Raw genomic sequence first — 19,627 nt, forward strand, 5'->3', positions numbered from 1 at the left:
TCTCTGCACCCAACATGGGGCTCCAACTCATAACCCCAAGATCAAGAATTGCACACTTCACCAGCTGAGTCAGCCAGGTGCTCCTGGATTTTGATTCTTGAGATTTCATAACCAGCTGGGCAGCTTGGTTCCTGCACGTTAGTGCAGGAGAAGGAGTAAAGTATATCTGGTTCTCTGTATTTCAGCATCTTTGATGCCAGTTTGAAATATATCATTATTTCTTGAGTTGAGATGAACCTTGTCTGGGAAGAACACAAAATTGGTGGAGAAACTGCTGAGTAAGCAAAGGTTCCAGATGACTTAGTTTGGCTAAAACATAGGCCTTTTAAAATATAAGCACTGTCAAGGGTTTCTCCTATTGACCCATGGACGTATATCCAGTGCAATGATGTTTTCGAATGCACTATACTTAACCCTGTGTGGCCAAATGTCATTCTAAGTGAAATAAATCATTACAACTTGCATCCAGCATATAAAACAAAAGACAAAATGTATAGAAAATGAAAAGGCATGCAGAGAAATCGGTCAGGGAGGAAAAAAAATATCTCAAGAATGTTGCTGCATCCTGCCAAGGAGGAAGAATATTTTTGTTTGATTTTGCTTATTTTTGTTTTGGTGACCAAGCTGGTCAAATGACCTGTTAAGAATAAGAATATTTCATAGAGCTAATGTTCCTACGCTCTAATCTCTCTAGGCAAGGTTCATATTTGTATGAGTTACTTATTCTCTCTTTGTTGACTAAGTCAATAATCAGAATCAGCAGGTTTGGAGTCATGTTGGCAGGGATCAGCATCATGGCTTGGGAGAAGTGAGTATAAAAGCCCCAAGCTGTGGGCAGCCAGCACAGACAGAACCTCTCTCGTTCTTGGCAGGATGGCTTCTCATCTGCTCCTCCTTTGCCTTGCTGGACTGGTACTTGTGTCTGAGGCTGGCCCTGCGGTGAGTGTTTGATTCTGTGAAGTCCTTTTAGATGATTCTTGTGTACACCTGATGAAGTAGAAGGGCCCTCTCCCAGCTCTGCCAGTCAGCTTGTGTTACTAGGACAAAGGTACCCAGCATCGACTTTTAAATATCATCGATTCAAACTGCAAAATGAATGAAGTTCTGCAGAGCTCACTGACCTGGAGCTTGGACCCTGGGTGCTCCCCACTATAGCTTTGGTGCACTGGGTTTACGGTGCCTGGCTCCTTGCCTCAATTTCCTCGAATATATGGTAGGAATAACAATATGATATTCATGAAGCTACCAATATTGCGTTGTCAGACGTGCATCCTTTTATAAAGTTTATTTCCCTTCAGCTCATCAAAATGTATCTATTGATTAATCTCTGAAAGGCTGGGTGGACAACATTCTAGTCGAATACTGAATGCTTAAGTCCTCTAGAAGAATTAACTAATACTATAAAATGCATCCTTAAGTAGTCGACATTATTTTACAACCAGTAAGAGGGAATTACTACAACAGCAGCTGACTAAAACGTTCTCAGGAAAAACAAGCTATTTGGTCCTATGGCACATTGCATCTTTTTAGTAACTCCACTCAAATGGCAAGGCTTAACAAAGCAACTGTTCTCAGAGGGCCTATTTTCTCCTTTAAAATTCATTATACGTGTTCCAGGTCGATGGCAGCATGTCCGGAGGCAGAAACCAGTCTTTCTTTGGGAACAATCATGTCTGTGTTATATACTGAGAAGGGGAGCTCATTAACTGTCAACACTTACAATGCTGGAAATGGACTTGGCATGGACTTCTTGCCTTGTTCCAGATTCCTAACACCATAAAGAACAGCTCCTTTCACTCTTAACCAGTTTTGTTGACCTCTTACTGGTCTTCTCTATGCCCAGGGCACTGGTGAATCCAAGTGTCCCCTGATGGTCAAAGTCCTAGACGCTGTCCAAGGAAGTCCTGCTGTCAACGTGGCCGTGAAAGTGTTCAAAAAGGCTGCTGATGAGAGCTGGGAGCCCTTCGCCTCAGGGTAAGCTGCCCAAGAAACCCAGACATGGGACCTCATTCTAGCTCCTCATTCTCCTGCTACTTGTTAGAGATAGCAGCTCATATCATTCGTTGAAGAATCTTCAGGTAGATTGAAAACACAGGCAGAGGTCAAGTGGGCCCTGGGGAGGATGCCCTCCTCTTGCTTTGCTTAGTTAGGTTGGAAGTGTCCAAGAGGGGGAGCAGCATTCAGGGCAAGTAGCAGGGAAAAGGAGCCAGCACCTCATCTACTCCAGTAGTGGTTCACTGCCTTCTTCGGTCACAGGCCACTCTAAGAAGGTAATGAAAACTGCGGTCCTCTGCACCCAGTAAAATCACACGCACACGCACACACAGACACACATGCACACACGCACACACCATATATAGAATTTCAGGAGTGTCACAGATTCCCTGGTGCCCTTGCATAACATTCAAGCTGGGGTCCTTGTCTTGGAATTTTGTTTTTTTAATATTTATTTATTTAAGTAATCTCTATCCCCATCATGGAGCTTGAACCCACGACCCTGAGATCAAGAATCACACGCTCCATTGACTGAGCCAGCCAGGCTCCCGTGTCTTGGAATTTTAGGCAAGATGTACAATTTGTGTTACTTTATTAAGGAAAGGAAAGGAAAGGAATCGAGGGACAGCACTGATGAGGCAGCTCTCTGCATTTTTCCTGGATCAGCCAGAATCCAGCACTTATGTCTAACAAGCACTGTGGAGCACCTACTCTGTGAAAAGCTGGGACTGTCACACTCAGTGACAAAAAGACACAGAAAAGAAAGACGCATATGCAAAGCAGAGCCATCGCCCAACACAGGGTACAACAATGACTTCTCCCCTTCGTTGTCCACTTTACAATTCTCATAGAGTTTTTCCACCTCCATTAACAACAATAGCAAAGAAAATGCGTATTAGTAAACCTAAACCAACTAACTGAAAGAAAGGGCAACCAAGAAACCCTCAGCACCAAACAATACTGCTCAGCGTTTATTTCTCCAGGATGGTAAATTTCTGTGGGTTTTCACTGAATCTCAAGAACCACATTATGATTCTTCACCAATCACTAGGAAGACCATTTTCATTGGTGTAGTTTCAATTGAGTTTTCATTTGTGACTCCATTTATGTTTATATAAAATGCCAAGCACTATGTGGAAAGTACTTAAGGGAATATTCTAAGCAAGAGATAGAATGAACACATAAAATATTCAGATGTTCATGTGAAACTTTTTATGACAAGACAAAAAAAAGAAATTAAATATTCTCTTCCTAGAAAAGAAGAAAGGTGGAAAGGCAGTGATGAAAGTTAGTGAAGACAATTTCCATTTTTATCTGTCAGTTTTGAGGTCTAATGGAGAGCAATTTCTAACATCAGCAACTGAGCTAGTACATAAAGGGAAACAGAAGTTCCCTAGTCATTTCTTTAAAAGGAACTGCCTAGTATTTATTGTTGGAAAAGTGTTACCAAAGAGATTGAATAAATAAATAATAAAAAATTCAGATGCATTATACTTTGGGGTTTCCCCAGTGTGTTCCAATGATACTCCCTCTGAAAAACACCCTGACACCAGGGAGGGAAGCAGTGAGACCCTGATGTCATGGGGAACTGCAGAGTCAAAGCAGCTTATGGACACTTCCAAGGGGTAGTTACAAACCTTCACCCAAACACCAACCGTGAATCGCAACAACTCTTTTTTTTTTTTAATTTTCTTTAATGTTTATTTTTGAGAGAGAGAGAGAGACAGACAGACAGAGCATGAGCACCGGAGGGGCAGAGAGAGAGAGAGACACAGAATCTGAAGGAGACTTCAGGCTCCAAGCTGTCAGCACAGAGTCCTACATGGGGCTTGAACCCACGACCATGAGATCGTGACCTGAGCCAAAGTCTTGACTGACTGAGCCACCCAGGCACCCGATAATGACTATTTTTGAAGTGAAACATTACACCTATATCTTCTGTTCTCCTAAGAAAAATCTGCAATAAGCTTTTTGAAACATTTCTGACAAATTTCTTGTCAGTTAATTTCAGACAGTTACCAGAATTTCACCTTTCCTTCTCATCTCCCTTTCCTGAATATGTGTGTGTGTGTGTGAGTGTGTGTGTGTGTGTGTGTGTATGCGCACACACGGTAAAACCTTGGTTTGTGAGCATAATTCATTTCAGAAACATGCTTGTAATCCAAAGCACTTGTATATCAAAGCAAATTTCAAGAACCATTGGCTCAGTTGTAATCATGTGACATTCGGCGCCACATACTACTTGATCACAAGACATTGCCTATCTGTCAAGTTAAAATTTATTAGAAATGTTTGCTCATCTTGCAGAACACTCACAGAACAAGTTACTCACACTCCAAGGTTTTGCTATAAATAAAAATACATATAAATATATATATATATATATATATATATATATATATTTCCCCTCGCTTATACACACTGCACATATGTGTAGTGTAGTGTGTGTGTGTGTGTGTGCGCGCGCGTATGTGCGTGATGTCACCTTGCCATGCTTGCCATGGCATTTATTCCCCTAATGCCTAACTTAACCTGTAATTTTGTACCTTCTAGGAAAACCAGTGAATTTGGAGAGCTCCATGGGCTCACAACTGCTGAGAATTTTGTAGAAGGGGTATACAAAGTGGAAATAGACACCAAGTCCTACTGGAAGTCACTTGGCATTTCCCCGTTCCATGAATATGCAGAGGTGAGAGTATAGAGACACATGAGTGTCTTTTATTTTTATTTTTTTGTTTTTCATCCCAGCCAATGCCCAGTTTGCACACCACATACCATGGAAGTGTCACTGGGAAACTGAACTAGCACAGATTCCCTTTCCTGTTTCTACAGTCAGAAATCTAGAAAACTCTGAAGAGCAAAGTTTATTTTTAAGTTTGGTGGAAACTCATTGAGTAACATGACCTGAATTTACATGATGCTCCTTACTGTCTTCTTTCATTCCACCGAATGGGAATATTTGAATATTTGCTAGCTGAAGAACTGTTAGCATGTTGGATTACTAGGCAGCTCTCCAGACCCTACCTAGGGAAACAAATCATTGACACATCATTTTACTTCCTGAAATCTGAAAACACGCTTTATTCCAAAACACGCTTGGCTCCCAGAGGTTTGGGTAAGTGACTTGGGGTAACGCATATAGAGACAGTAAATTCAAAATAATAAGGGCAACACAATAGATACCACTTATCAAGCATGTACCCCTGCCAGGCTATTGTGTTTTCTATATTTAACCTATTCAGTCCTCATGAACAGCCCATGGGGTTGGTCCTATTATTATCCTCATTTTACAGAGAAAGAAAATGAGGCAGAGGGCAGTTCAACAAGTTGCCAAAAGTCACAGGCTAGTAAAGGGAGGGGCAGAAATCATTACTGACAGGTCCCAGACTGGGTTTAGCCTCAGCCTCAGGTGTGCCTCAGCTTTCTTCCAGTAAGAAGTCAGGCTAAAAAAATAATAATAAGGCCACATTTGCAACCCTTGGTTCATACTCTGTTTTTTGCTTATGAGGTAGTAGGAACCTCAGAGTTATATATGGGCCCACTCTTGCTGCCGCCTCCTTGTATGTAATTCCTTAAATCATTTAAAACAGATGGCTGTCATGGAAATACAATCCAGACATGTTGGTCAGAGTCAAAGATCAAATAATTGCATCAAAAATAGCTCAGCACGAAAGGGAACAATTCTCTCTGGCTTAGTCATGGATGAGACTTTCAATCGACAGAAAGGGGTTCTTTTAGTAGACAGTGTTGCCAGAAAAACTGGGGCAGGGGGCTGTTTGACTCACAAAGCATCGAGGGAGCCCCATCCACCAAGAAGCTTGCCTTTGGCTGTTCCTTCTCAGTGGGGCGGCAAGACAAAGAGCCTAGTTTAGACAGTACAGGGCTTAGAGGTGTCCCTAGAGTCTCAGCCTTTGCCCTAGATCAGCCTCCTTGGAACCCGTGTCTGCTCTGGTCTCAGCCTAAAGAGACCATGTGAGAACATTCGCTGCCATACTGCCCATGATATGTTGTTCCTAGTCACTAGATGTTAGCTTCCTTGTCTATTATTTACCCTCTTAGTATTCATTCAACTAACATTTTGAAAATAAAAGCCTTTGATGTGTCAAACACACTGCTGAGTGCTAGAAATTCAGAAGTGAAAACACATTCCTGCCCTTGGTGTGGAAGGAAAGGGACTGAGGTAAGACATATTAGGTCAGACATTCAGCCCAACCTGGAGCTCGCATGGATATGGAGAGTGAGAGACAGCAGTTAGGCAAGAGTGAGGCCCAACGCCTCAGTTCAGTAACTGGTGATTGCGGGTCCAGCCAGGAGTTCCTTCCCTGCCAGCTTCTGATCAAGACCTCCCCAGACAGCTGCTATTCTTCAACATTAGTCACCTTCTCCCTAGCCAATGACGCAGGTGGCCATGTTATACTTACTGAGAAAGTTGGGAGATGTCCTGTGGAACTATCAGGCCTCTTCATTTCATGGGATTTTGAGCACAGATTATGCCATCTACAGTTTTCAGGAAGAATCAAGTGGGGCTGGAGGCCAATGTCAGTATAAGAGAGAACAAGCTTTCCCTAGTTCTTTTAGACACTTGGCCTTTAAGGAATGTTTTTTTTCTCCTTTCAGAGAGATTCTCAGGTGATTCTTACCTCCTCTTGCCCTCATGCTATTTTTATTTTCAGTATAGTTTAATCAGATCTTTCCTCTCCTGTCCCCAAATAATCAAGCCTTCTTTTTGCATATTAGGAACAAAACATATTTATCCAGGATGTGTCCCAAGTCCATTCCAAGGCCTGTGTACACAATGAGTAAAATCAAAGACCTCCTCACTGCCCCTCATCACTCTCCTGAGCCAAATCCATCCCTCCTAGACTATTCCAGTGCCTGAGTCTCAGAAGCTCTACTAAACTTGCCTCAAGTACATGGCTAAATAGAACAACACTTTTGTTAACAATTTGTCCATGTAGAAAGCTCAAATGAGCTCCAACCTATGTGTGTCTATTTCAAAATTCCCACATTTTGAATTCCCACAAAATTCTCCACACTCTGTTATTGTAAATAGAACCCTAGGATGCTTTTACTTCAAATTCATTGCTTGTTATCCACATAAAAATATACTTGTTAAAAAATGCAAAGGAAGAGAGAGAGAGAGAAATTTCTGGGTTTATAGATGGGAGACTTAACTCCTAGCCTGGCTCTGTCCTGTATAAACGTGGGACAAACACTAACTCAGAGGTCTAGTTTACTTATCTATCAAGTAGGAAGAGTATTCCCCGGCAGCTCTAAAATTCTAGGTCTCCGGGTATCTCCGCAGGAATGGCAGTCACCATTCTTCAGTCTTCACGTCACTGAATGCCCGTTACTGCCTTTTCTCCTTTTTTTTTTTTTTTCTAAAACCAAGAAAATGGACAAGAGGATCCAGGCTCTCTGTGATTTCTCTCAGTCAGGCTACAGCCACCCTGATTTTTAGTGTGAATTTGTAAAAACGACATGAAACAAAAAGGAGAGACCTGATTCTACAGGCAGTAGTTAAAGAAATCTTGTTCCGAGGGCTGCGCCAGGCCCCTGTGGAGTCTCACCAGCCTATTTGGACTTTTGCCTTTTGCTCAAGGTGTTTCAGAAAAAGAAGTAATAAAATAAAATGGATTAAATTGGCACTGGACTTCCAGTGACCTCTCTCCCCGTGACTCGCATTTTAGGCTCTGTGAGAAATGGACGCTGTCTTTGCTCTCTCTTAGGTGGTGTTCACAGCAAACAACTCTGGCAGCCGTCACTACACCATCGCTGCCCTGCTCAGCCCCTACTCCTACTCCACCACGGCCCTCGTCAGCAGCCCCAAAGAATGAGGGACTCCCCCTTGGGTGGGTTTGAAGGATTTTGTGTAACCGATAGTGTTCCATTTTTATTAATGCAGTGTTTTCACTTTATACGCTATGGTAGAAACTTGGGCAGAGACAATAAAACATTCCTATTAAAGCACTTCCTGTTTCATTTGGACTCACTGTTTTATTCCCTTGTTGTCCTCTCAACAAAAACAAAATTTCAAACTTTAGAGAGAAGCAAAAGAACTCAAAAAAGTCTCTGGCTATATTTCTCGGAGAAATCCCAATTCCTAATGTCTTTCAAGCTAAGCACATATGCCGCATGGTCGGCGGCCACTAAAAGCGTACATCCTGATGGAGTACCTGGGTGGCCCAGTCAATTAGGCATCTGACCCTTGATTTCAACTCAGGTCATGATCCCAGGGTCGTGGGATGGAGCCCCACAATGGGCTCTGTGCTGAGTGTGGAGTCTGCTTAAGATTCTCTCTCTCTCCCTCTCCTTCTGCCCCTCCCCAGCTCACATGTTCTCTCTCTCTCCCTCCCTCTCTCTCTCTCTTTCTCTCAAACACACATACACACACACACACACACACACACACACACACACACACACACGCACATTCTAGGGGCTCCTGGGTGGCTCAGTTGGTTAAGCATCCAACTTTGGCTTAGGTCATGATCTCACAGTTTGCGAGTTCCAGCCCCACGCTGGGCTCTGTGCTGACAGCTCAGAGCCTGGAGCCTGCTTCAGATTCTGTGTCTCCTTCTCTCTCTGCCCCTCCCTTGCTCACAGTCTCTCTCTCTCTCTCTCTCGCTCTCGCTCTCGCTCTCGCTCTTGCTCTCACTGTCTCCCTCTCTCAAAAATAAGTAAACATTAAAAAAAAACACATTCTGAAAATGAGAAAGCTTGAGTTTCCTCTAACCTTCAGTGAATAGCAAAAGATAAGCTCTGAGGACCCACTTCTTTATTCTGTGCATTCCCTTTAAGTGCTTTACTGATTTTCAGAGTAGCACAGCTGTACAAGGACAGACCTGCAGTGGCTCAAGTCCTCTAATCCGGTTCTGACCAACTACACCCCAAGTCAGCTGACTAAAAGATGCAATCAGAGAGCACTCACACCCCCAATTCACTCAGACTAATCCAAAATTCATGCATGGAGAAGCCACTACATGCCAAACGCTATTTTCGGTGCTCTGAACATACAGAATATGATCTAGTACCTGTGTTTAAAGAACTCATGGCCTTTTGAGAAGATGACTGCATCAACATGATTTGACAGAGGCTACGGTACAAGGCACAGCGAGGGGAGGAGAAAGGGGGGTAGCAAAAAGCCTGGCGAAGTCAGACAAGGACTCAGAATAAATTTCACTTCTGAATCTTGGCGACTCACCAGCTCCAAAAGGGAGGAGTTATTCTAGGTAGAGAAGAGCAGAGATTGCAAGGCCAGACCAAGTGAAACAACGTGATTCGTGAGGGAACAGATGGTGAGTGAGGATGCTGACGTGTAGGAGGTATTGAGGTGGGCTACGTTGTGCTGCTACACTGACAATCTCAGTCTCTGTTGCTCAACAAAACCAAACTTTATTTCTCACTCACACCAAGTCCGATGTAGGAGTTCTTCGTCTGGTGACTCCCAGGGTAGCTTTCCTCTATGGTGACTCAGGGCCCAGGTTTGATTTATTTTGTGGCTTCAAAGGATACCTGATCAACAGACTGGAAGAATAGAGAAAGTATGGTCTTAATCCCCTCTGTGCTGAAGTGACACACTTGATTCCCACTGACATTTCACTGGCCAGAACCTGTGGCATGGTCTCATCTAGATGCACTGAGCAATGTGGTTCCTGGCCAGGAGTCATTTCCCAGAATGACTACATTCTGGAGAAAAGCACTGATCTGGGTTGGTCAAGAACCATCTCTGCCACAGTAAGACTGGAAACAGAGGGAAAGGAGGTTGGAGTGAAGGCGGGCTTTATATGGCACCTGCTAGAGCTATGAATTCATCTTCTAGAGAATGTGGATCCATGCTGGGAACCTTGTCATCAGGCAACACCCCCACCCCCCACCCCACCCCTGTGTGGCTGGGGCAGAGGTAGTTACTTCTTGTGCACAAGCTCCAACCAGGGTTTCCTGGGACCACCTGGGTCTGACCCAAGGGATAGGCCTCAACATACCTAAGAAGCCATTCCATTTACCTCCAAACTCAAATCTAAAACCTTGCCATGCTTTTGCTGACTGTGTAGAAGGAGTCAGAAATTTGAAGAAAGTGGAATGTAGGTTTGGGCTTTTTGACATGTATTAAGCTTTCCCCCAAATATATGTGGCAAAATCAATGCCTCTGATTCTGTTAATGAGGTTAGCAAGTCCTTTTCCCATGTATATTAAAGCTAATCCACATACAATTGCCATTTTTATAGATTAAATGACCAAATATTGGCACTTTTGTAAGATTCAATCTAATACTTACAATGATTGTATTGGTCACCGATCTGCATGTTTATAAAATGCTACATTTCAATTTGGCTGCTGTTAAATAGCCATGGATTTTTATAGCCCAAGCAGATTGAAAATATGAATCTGCCACATATATACCTGAATTGAATTTAACTTTTTAGTTTTCCTGGCTCATGTCTTCTTGGTATCAACAAACCTAATCTTGTCCACTAAAATCAATTCCATTTGACTTCTAGTTTAACTTTCAGCCTTCTCCTTCCTTTCTGAATGTCCTCTCCCTTCTGGATGCTATGTAGCATCTTGGCATGTGTTGTCTGGTCCCTGATAGTCCTCTGTCCATGCTTCCTCCACTGAAATGATGCTTTATCCTTTGCTCTTTGCTGTTATGTATTAATATCTCAGCTTATGCCTTTCATGGCCACTGTTAAGGGTTGAATTGTGGCCCCTGAAGAGGTATGTTGAAGTCCCAACACCCAGTACCTGTGAATGTGACCTTATTTGGAAATTGAGTCTGCAGATGTAATTAGTAGAGATGAAGTCATTAGGGTGGCCCTAAGCCAATACAACTAGTGTCCTTAGAAGAGGAAAATTCAAGGGCACCTGAATGGCTCAGTCAGTGGGTTAAGCATCTGACTTTTGATTTTGGTTCAGGTCATGATCTCACAGTTTATGGGATCGAGCCCCTCCATGCTGACAGCGCAGAGCCTGCTTGGGATTCTCTCCCTTCCCCTCCCCCACTTGCATGCACATGCTCTCAATCTCTCAAAATGAATGAATGAATGAATAAATGAGGAAAATTCAGACACACAGGGAGAAGGTCATGTGGTGACAGAGGCAGAGAACGGAGTGTGTGGCTGTAAACCAAGGACAAGAATTAATCGCCTTCAACAGATGTCTTCTCCTTTTTAAGTTTTGGAAGGAGTACGGCCCCAGCTGACACCTTGATTTGGGACTTCTAGCCTCCAGAACTGCGAGACAATAAATTTCTGTTATTTTAAGCCACCCAGGTACTTTGCTGTGGTACTTTGGTACTTTGTGGTTCTTTGTTACTACAACCCTGGGAAACTAATAAAGTCTCCTATGGCGTTCTTCCAGATTTTATCCTGGGTTTGTATTCACTGAAATATAACATTCCGAAAGTGAAAATTTACACTTAATAGATATTTAGATTTCTTTTCTATACTTAGTGATGCTGAACATGTCGTCTTGTGTTTATTGGCCATTTGAACCTCTTGTGAACTGCATATTCACCTCATTTGGAGGCAGTCTGTTTACTGAATATTGATTTATAAAAGTACTGTGTATATTAAAGATATTTACAAGTTATATTTGAAAATTAGATGTGACAGATAAAGGAAAGTTATCTAAGTTGTAGAAAACTACATCAGCCAAGATACCTTGATGGAAATTGGTGTGATGATTGCAGAGAGGAGGGTGGGAACTGGGTTGTCACAAACAGAGAGATAAAAAATCATGGGGGGAAACTGGATGGTAAGTAAGTTGGGTTATAGAATCACTGAATGCTAGGTTTTGGAAGCCTTTTGGGGATAAGAAAGCTGAGCTACAGAAGATTCAGTAACTTGCCCAAAGCCATGCAGAGAGCTTTGGAAAGCCCTGAAAGGCACAGAAACAGACTTGCTACAGTGGTCTGTCGGCTCCTAATTCACTCAGCCTGAAAAGAGCTGCTTACCCAAACGCTTGAAATAGCAACGAATGCTAATTGGAAAGTCCTGCCAAAAACCTACAAAAGCAATGATATCTGCTTCTAACATATCAACCTTGGTGGCCTCCAATCAGCCCCATTCTCTTTCCCATAAAAACGCCCAAGAGATAAATGAGTATTTTAATTAATTCCATTCATGGCCTTTCTCACTAATAAGAAACACACATCTCCTACTTCCCTAAATCTAGAAGGATCTTCATCATGTTTGATCAATTTCCCAATAACTTCAGGAATAAGTACTTGGTTAGGTACCTAGTTTTTGGTCAAACACCAGTCTAGATGTTGCTGTGAAGGTGTTTTTTGTTTTTGGGGGGTTTTGGGGTTTTTTTGACATGATTAACATTTTTTTCCTCCAGCTTTATTGGGATATAATTGACACATAACATTGTATAAGTTTAGATGTAAAACATGAGGATTTGTCACACATATATACTGTGAAAAGATTACCACAATGAGGCCAGTTAACACATTCATCACCTCACATAGTTACCTCTTGTGTGTATGTGTGTGATGAGAACTTTTAAGATTTTCTCTCTTAGTGACTTTCAAGTATATAGTACGGTATTGTTAACCATAGTTACCATGCTGTACATTACACCCCCAGAACTTATTCATCTTATAATAGGAAGTTTGTACCCTTTGACCACCTTACATGTAATAAACATTTAAATCAGTGGACTTTGAGTAAAGCAGATTGTCCTCCATAATGTGGGTGGGCCTCATCCAATCAGTTGGTGGTCTTAAAAAAATACTGAGGCCCCCAGAGAAAGAAGGAATTCCGCCTGCAGCCTGCCTTTAGAGACAAGACTGCATCAACTCTTCCCTGGATCTCTAGTTTGCTGGCTGGCCCTGAAAATTTGAGACTTGCCAGCCCCCACAATCACGTGTGCCGATTTCCTTAACGTAAATCTTTCTCTCTCTAAATATGTATATTTAAGTATAAATAAATTAACATTTTATATTTAATATAAATGTATATTTATATTCATATTTCTCGGGAGGACCCTAATATAGGGACTATATCCATCCTTTGAAAAACATGTGTATGGTAATAAGGAGGCCTTGTAGGGTCTGGACCAGGGGAATGACATGGTGGAAGTTGAATTTAAGAAAACAAAGCTTGGAGCACCTGAGTGGCTCAGTCAGTTAAGTGTCTGACTTTGGCCCAGGTCATGATCTCATGGTTCTGAGTTCAGGCCCCACATCGGGCTCTCTGCCGTCAACGCAGAGTCTGCTTGGGATCCTCTGTCCCCCTCTCTCTCTGCCCCTTCCCCACTTGCTCTCTTTCTCTCAGAAAAGAAACATTAAAAAAAGAAAGAAAGAAAATTTAGAAAAAAAAGCTTATTAGGAATGAGCCTGGTGGGATTGATTGGAAGCAGAAGCAGGGGAACCAGCCCAATTCATTTGCAGAAATGAATGTTTGAGGTGTAGATTAGCATGATTTGGACAAGTGCGGTACCCATGGGAATTCAGAAAAAGGAATGAATATTAGATTAGAAAATATATACATGATGAATGGGTTTCAGTTGCCTTTTCCAGAAGAAAATTACAAGGTGGATTGAAAAATACCTTGTGCTTTAGAGGAGAGTCGAATGAAACTATCCCTCTGGCCCATGTCGACTTCCTAATATTTGAATCAGTAATTTATCTCCATACACGAAAACATAAAATCAGTCTTTGTAAAGAAAGCATGTGTGTATATGTGTTTGATAGCAGATATTTAACAACTGGCTCTTCAGAGAAAAAAACGTCAGCCCAGATTTGTAGTGTTTGCCAATTTCTGTGGCATTAATAATGCCACCATGGCCAACTTCAAGCAGCCAATATGGTGTCACTGAACGCAGAGCTGGAAAGAGAAGAAAAAAGCAGCACAGCTGGGCAGCACAGTATCTCCACCACGCAGACACCACAGACATAAGTAACCTCAAGAGCGTAGATAAGATGATTAGAAGGTAATGAGATTTGAGTATGTATTACCTTTATTTTAATAGACTTTAATGCTGTGTTTGATAATCAACTCATAAAATTCCTGAAGACTTTACATCAGGTATCACATGCTGGCTCCAGAACAGCCGTGCTTAAATCCTCTGTCACGACTCCTTTCAAATGTCATTTGACTGTGAGTGTAGATGAGTGTGGACCGGGAGGAGGGTAAAGGTAAACAGCAGTGTCATTTTAAAGGGCAGGTATTCATTCTCCTAAAATGTCCCTGCCCTTTCAAATTTTTTTTTTTTAAGGTTTATTTATTTTTGAGACAGAGAGAGAGACAGAGCATGAACGGGGGAGGAGCAGAGAGAGAGGGAGACACAGAATCGGAAGCAGGCTCCAGGCTCTGAGCCGTCAGCCCAGAGCCCCACGCAGGGCTTGAACTCACCGACCGAGAGATCGCAAGATCGTGACCTGAGCTGAAGTCAGATGCTTAACCGACTGAGCCACCCAGGCGCCCCTGTCCCTGCCCTTTTAAAAACAAGAAAAAATATACTGCTATAATGTCCACATAAAGAGTATTCAAATACATATAATTTTAATGAGACATTTATATGCAGCAATCTATTTCAAGATTAGGGGCACCTGGGTGGCTTCAGCTCAGGTCATGGTTTCTCCATTCCCAAGTTTGAGCCCCGCGTCGGGCTCTGTGCTGACAGCTCGGAGCCTGGAGCCTGCTTCTGATTCTGTCTCCCTCTCTCTCTGCCCCTCCCCCACTCGCACTCTGCCTCTGTCTCTCTCTCAAATATAAATAAACATTTAAAAAAAGGATTAAGATTGCCTCTGTTTGAAGTCTTTTCTGTGCCATGTATCATACCTGTAGGGAACCTGAGATCATCATTAAAACCAATTCAATGTCCTGATACTTTGAACCCAGACTTCATAGGTAAAATTTATTAATCCGGTCACATGTCAATGAATTAATTAGTACATTTTTCTCCCCATTTAACCTTTCTTATATTTCAAGGTGCTACACTGCTAAAGCCTGGAGACTCATCTCTGAGGTAAGACCAGCCAGTCAGCGCTTTTAGGGGCAAAGGAGAAAAGGAATATTTTTCTCATGGTTTCAGATATAAATAGAGAAAATAAATGGAATGTGCACTTGTACTATTTCTACATATATTTGTGTCTCTCTGGCATCCTCTCCTCCCCAGGGCCCAGGGCTGTGCTCTGGAATATGAGGGAGTGGTTGGGGATTGACGTGACCTGAGGACAAGAAGGAAAGTATCAGAGAAAAGATAACAAATTAATGGAGTCATATAAATTCCAACAGTGGGGAAGCAAGCCATGGACATGAGCCCAGTGAGGTCAGTATTGCTGGAGAACAGGCCTGAGCAGGGAGGCCAGCATGAAGGATGGCAGACAGCCTGTGAGACCCCTTATGCACCACCCCAAGCAATTGCTAGTGAAAACAAGCATAGAGAACTTGTTCCTCTCATCCCAAATGCAAGGTTTTTAGCAGAAAAGTGGCATGATTAAATTAGAATGTGAGAGTGCATTTCTTATTTAAGGAAAAAACCTCTATGTCCTATTGTGTGTGTGTGTGTGTGTGTGTGTGTGTGTGTGTGTTTGTTTTTTTTAATTTCAGGATAGTTAACATACAGTGTTACATTAGTTTCAGGTATACAATATAGCGATTCAACAGCTCCGTAGCTGAGCTCAGTGCTCATTGCAGTAAGTGTACTCTTAATCCCCTTCACCTATTTCATCCATCCATGCCTCTCCCACCTTCCTTCTGGCAACCATCTGTTTGTTCTCTATAGTTAAGAGTCTAGGTTTTTTTTTTTTTTGCTTTTTTTTTGTTTCTTAAATTCCACATGTGAGTGAAATCATATGGCATTTGTCTTTCTCTGCCTCACTTATTTCACTTAGCATTATACCCTCTAGATCCATCCATTTGTTGCAAATGACAAGGTTTCATTCTTTTTTATGGCTGAATAATATTCCATTGTGGTACATGTGTGGTGGAGGTGTGTATATGTGTGTGTATTCCACTTCTTCCTTATCTAGACTTCTGTCACTGGACACTTAGGTTGCTTGCATAATTTGGCTATTGTAAACGGTGTTGCAATAAACATAGGGGTGTGTATATTTTTTCAAATTAGTGTTTTCATATTCTTTGGGTAATTACTCAGTAGTGGTATTACTGAATCATATGTGATTCTATTTGTAATTTTTTGAGAAACCTCCATACTGTTTTCCACAGTGGCTGTACCAATGTACAGTCCCACCAACAGTGCACGAGGGTTCCTTTTTCTCCACATCCTTGCCAACACTTGTTGTTTCTTGTGTTTTGGTCTAAGCCATTGTGACAGGTGATGCTAGGTCACTGTGTTGCTTTTTTTTTTTTAATGTTTATTTTTGAGAGAGAGAGTGTGAGTGGAAGAGGGGCAGAGAGAGAGAGAGGGAGACACAGAATCTGAAGCAGGCTCCAGCCTCTGAGCTGTCAGCACAGAACCTGATGTGGGGCTCAAACTCATGAATCGCAAGATCATGACCTAAGTCGAAGTCGGGTGCTCAACCAACTGAGCCACCCTGGCACCCCTCTTGTTGTGGTTTTGATTTGCATTTCCCTGATGATGAATGATGTTGAACATCATTTCATGGGTCTCTTGGCCATTTGTATGTGTTCTTTAGAGAAATGTCTGTTCGTGGTTTCTGCCCATTTTAATTGCATTATTTGTTTTTTTGAGTTGTATAAGTTCTTCATATATTTTGAACAATAACCCTTATCGGGTATATCATTTGCAAATATATTCTCACACTAAAAGACACTGGTTGTCTTTTAGTCTTGTTGATTATTTCCTTCTCTGTGCATAAGCTTTTTATTTTGATGCAGTCCCAATAGTTTATTTTTGCTTTTGTTTCTCTTGCCTCAGGAAACATATCTAGAAAACTGTTGCTATGTATGCCCTGTTGTTTTAACATCTTATTTTGAACTAGTTTTAGCCTCAGAGAAGAAAAGTTGGAAAAAAATAGCACATAGAGCTCCTTACCCAGATCCTAATGCTAACATCTTACGTGATCACAGTCCAATATTCGAAACTGGGAGAATAACATTGATATAATTAATCCTTGTTAGTGGCCTCTAGTCTGTAAGTTTCTCAGTCTTTCCTTGCTGTAGTAAATTCCTGGGGCTGCCATTAAAAAGCACCATAAACCAGGTAGCTTAAAACAACAGAAATTTATCGTCTCACAGTTCTGGGAGCCAGAAGTCGAAAACCAAGACATTGGCAGGGCCATGTTCCTTCTGAAATCTGTAGGGTAGGATCCTTCCTTGCCTCTCCCTAGTTTCTGGTGACTTGCTGATGACTTGGGGGTCGTTGACTTGCAGTTGTATTTCTCCAGTGTCTACCTCTGTCTTCCTATGGCTGTCTTCTTACCGGACACCATACACAGGAGTAATCTCATCTTGTTTTTTTAATTTATATATTTTGTATTGTGGTAAAAAGAACATAACATAAATTTTACCAGCTTACCCATTTTTTAGCTAGCAGTTCAATGGGTTGAGTATATTCACATCATTCTGAAACAGACCTCTAGAACTTTTTCATCTTGCAAATCTGAAACTCTATACCAATTAAACAATGGCTTCCCATTTCCCCCTCAACACAGCAACCCCTGGCACCACCATTTCTACTTTCTGTGTCTATAAATTTGACTTTAGATCCTCATATAAGCAGAATCATACAGTATTTACCTTTTTCTGACAAGTCTGACCTCATCTTAACTAATTACATCTGCTATAGCGCTATTTCCAAATAAAGTCACATCCCGAAGTACTAGAGGTTAGGACTTAAAGATATCTTTTTGGAGGGAAACACGATTCAACCCATAACATTTGCCTTTCATGCCCTTGACATTTTTGAAGAGTACTGACTAGTCATTTTGTAGCATGACTCTCAATTTGGATTCACCGGACATATTCTCATGATTGAAATGAGAGTATACATTTTTGGTAAGAATACCACAGAAGTGATATCATGCCCTTCTGAGTGTATTACATCTAGGGGTTTATGTTGTCAAAACGTCAAACACTATGCCCCATTTTTGATAAACAGAAAGTCTCGTGCAATGTGCTGCTGAGGGTGGGAGAGGTAATCTCATGGCTGCTTGAAAGAGGAATCAGAGAGAAAGAACCTTGGGATCTGGAATAACACACTTGACGTTGCTACAGCTTTATAAGCTGGTGATAATAAAGAACATGATGCAACCAGAACAGAGAGAAGAGAATGGTGTCAATACTCTCCAGCCCAAATCCACCAGGAACACATTTATGTAGTTGAACCACTTGAGTTTATTGCCTTTTCTAGGAAGAGAGAACACATACCAGGGGGAACCATAAAGTGCCTCACTTAGAGTGTTGAAAAGAACCTATTGTAGGTTTTGGGCTTCAACTGATTTGAGGAAGAGTCTGAGGAAGTGGGATTTCATCTAGTTTGGATGCTGTCAGAAAATGGATGCAATTCTGTGGTGTCTCAGGGGTCTGTCCATCTGTAGGGAGGGCAGACTAGAGAAGAGAAAGAACTGCAATTTGGTAATAAAGCAGAAGCAGTTACTCCTTTCAGTGAGAGGGGACATTTGGTGTTTTGTGGGTTTCATGGTGACTTGGTTTTTTGTCTTACTTTATCATGGCCTCAGAGCAACCTTGATGATATTGATGTTCTGTGATACTGTCACGTCTAATGGAATGACACTGCCCAGATGTGAGCCCCAAACTAGCTTGTGATGACATTGAGGCCAGTTCCTCGGTGCATGAGCTACTTCCCGGCCCCCTCCCCCTTTTCCCCAATGTCTATAGAGGTATTTAGAAAATCCACAGGTAGCAATGTGGCTTTGTTGTGGGAATGAGAGAATTAGAGGAGTCCATGAAGTCTCAGGCATGATCTTGGCGATCATGGCTAGCAGACTGAGTGAACAAGCCAGCCACTGAGCCCGGGAATATGAACGGAAAGGCAGATTTGTAGGCAGAGATGTTGAGCTCAACTTCTACCATGCTGAACTTGAGGTAATCAAGCTTTTTAATCTTATACCTTGGAAGCTGGCAGAAAGCAAAAATCACCAATATTAAAATAGCTTCTGAAACATTTGGATGGCACCTGCCAAACAAGGACATTTAGAGTATTTATGCCTTAAACTACATTTTATCCACAGAGGCAGCACTTCCTAGGGATTTTATTTCTCATCCAAACCCTCAGTTTTACAACCATCCTTCTTTCTACTTCACAGTTCGTAGAACACACTCCTCCCTCAGCCCCATTACTTCTTACTGCCTCTCAAAATGGAAATAAGCTCCTAATCAATTCCATTTCCCAGTTCCCCATTTGCTGTGGGTTAGTACTGCCCCAGTTAATTTCAAGCCAAGGCAGATGGTCATTCATCTTTGGCAATCAATGCAAATGCTGACGGTCTGTTCTGGAACCACTGTCGGCTAGTAAGGAGAGAGGGCTATGAGAAGCCTGCTTAAATAAACACTAGAGATGTGGTGCTCCCCTCCAGGCTCAGCAGCCACCACCTGCTGTCCCTGCCACGAATGTCACTCCCCAGGAGGCCAGAGGGTGTGAAACTGGGTATAAAGCCTGCTGTGGAAATACAGTGGTGGGCTTAGGAAGAGAACTCTGGGTCTGGCCTGAGAGCCCCCAGCAGCTGTCTAGATGA

General features: G+C 42.1%; 1 protein-coding gene across 1 annotated transcript; it reads left to right on the top strand.

The window, feature by feature from the left end:
* Positions 1–849: 849 nt before the first annotated feature.
* Positions 850–7,964, top strand: TTR (transthyretin). Its single transcript, XM_047828677.1, has 4 exons — positions 850–939; positions 1,844–1,974; positions 4,549–4,684; positions 7,725–7,964. Exons 1-4 carry the CDS (start codon positions 874–876, stop codon positions 7,830–7,832), a joined length of 441 nt encoding a protein of 146 aa, XP_047684633.1. The 5' UTR covers positions 850–873; the 3' UTR covers positions 7,833–7,964.
* Positions 7,965–19,627: the final 11,663 nt, after the last annotated feature.

This window comes from Prionailurus viverrinus, chromosome D3 (genome assembly GCF_022837055.1).
Source record: "Prionailurus viverrinus isolate Anna chromosome D3, UM_Priviv_1.0, whole genome shotgun sequence".
Taxonomy (NCBI): domain Eukaryota; kingdom Metazoa; phylum Chordata; class Mammalia; order Carnivora; family Felidae; genus Prionailurus; species Prionailurus viverrinus.

Excerpts from the sequence above, each read along its gene's own strand:
- TTR (XM_047828677.1), top strand. The coding sequence starts at position 874 with ATGGCTTCTCATCTGCTCCTCCTTTGCCTTGCTGGACTGGTACTTGTG. Across the intron at positions 1,975-4,548 it reads TGGGAGCCCTTCGCCTCAGG|GAAAACCAGTGAATTTGGAG; the intron begins GTAAGCTGCCCA and ends TGTACCTTCTAG. Across the intron at positions 4,685-7,724 it reads CGTTCCATGAATATGCAGAG|GTGGTGTTCACAGCAAACAA; the intron begins GTGAGAGTATAG and ends GCTCTCTCTTAG.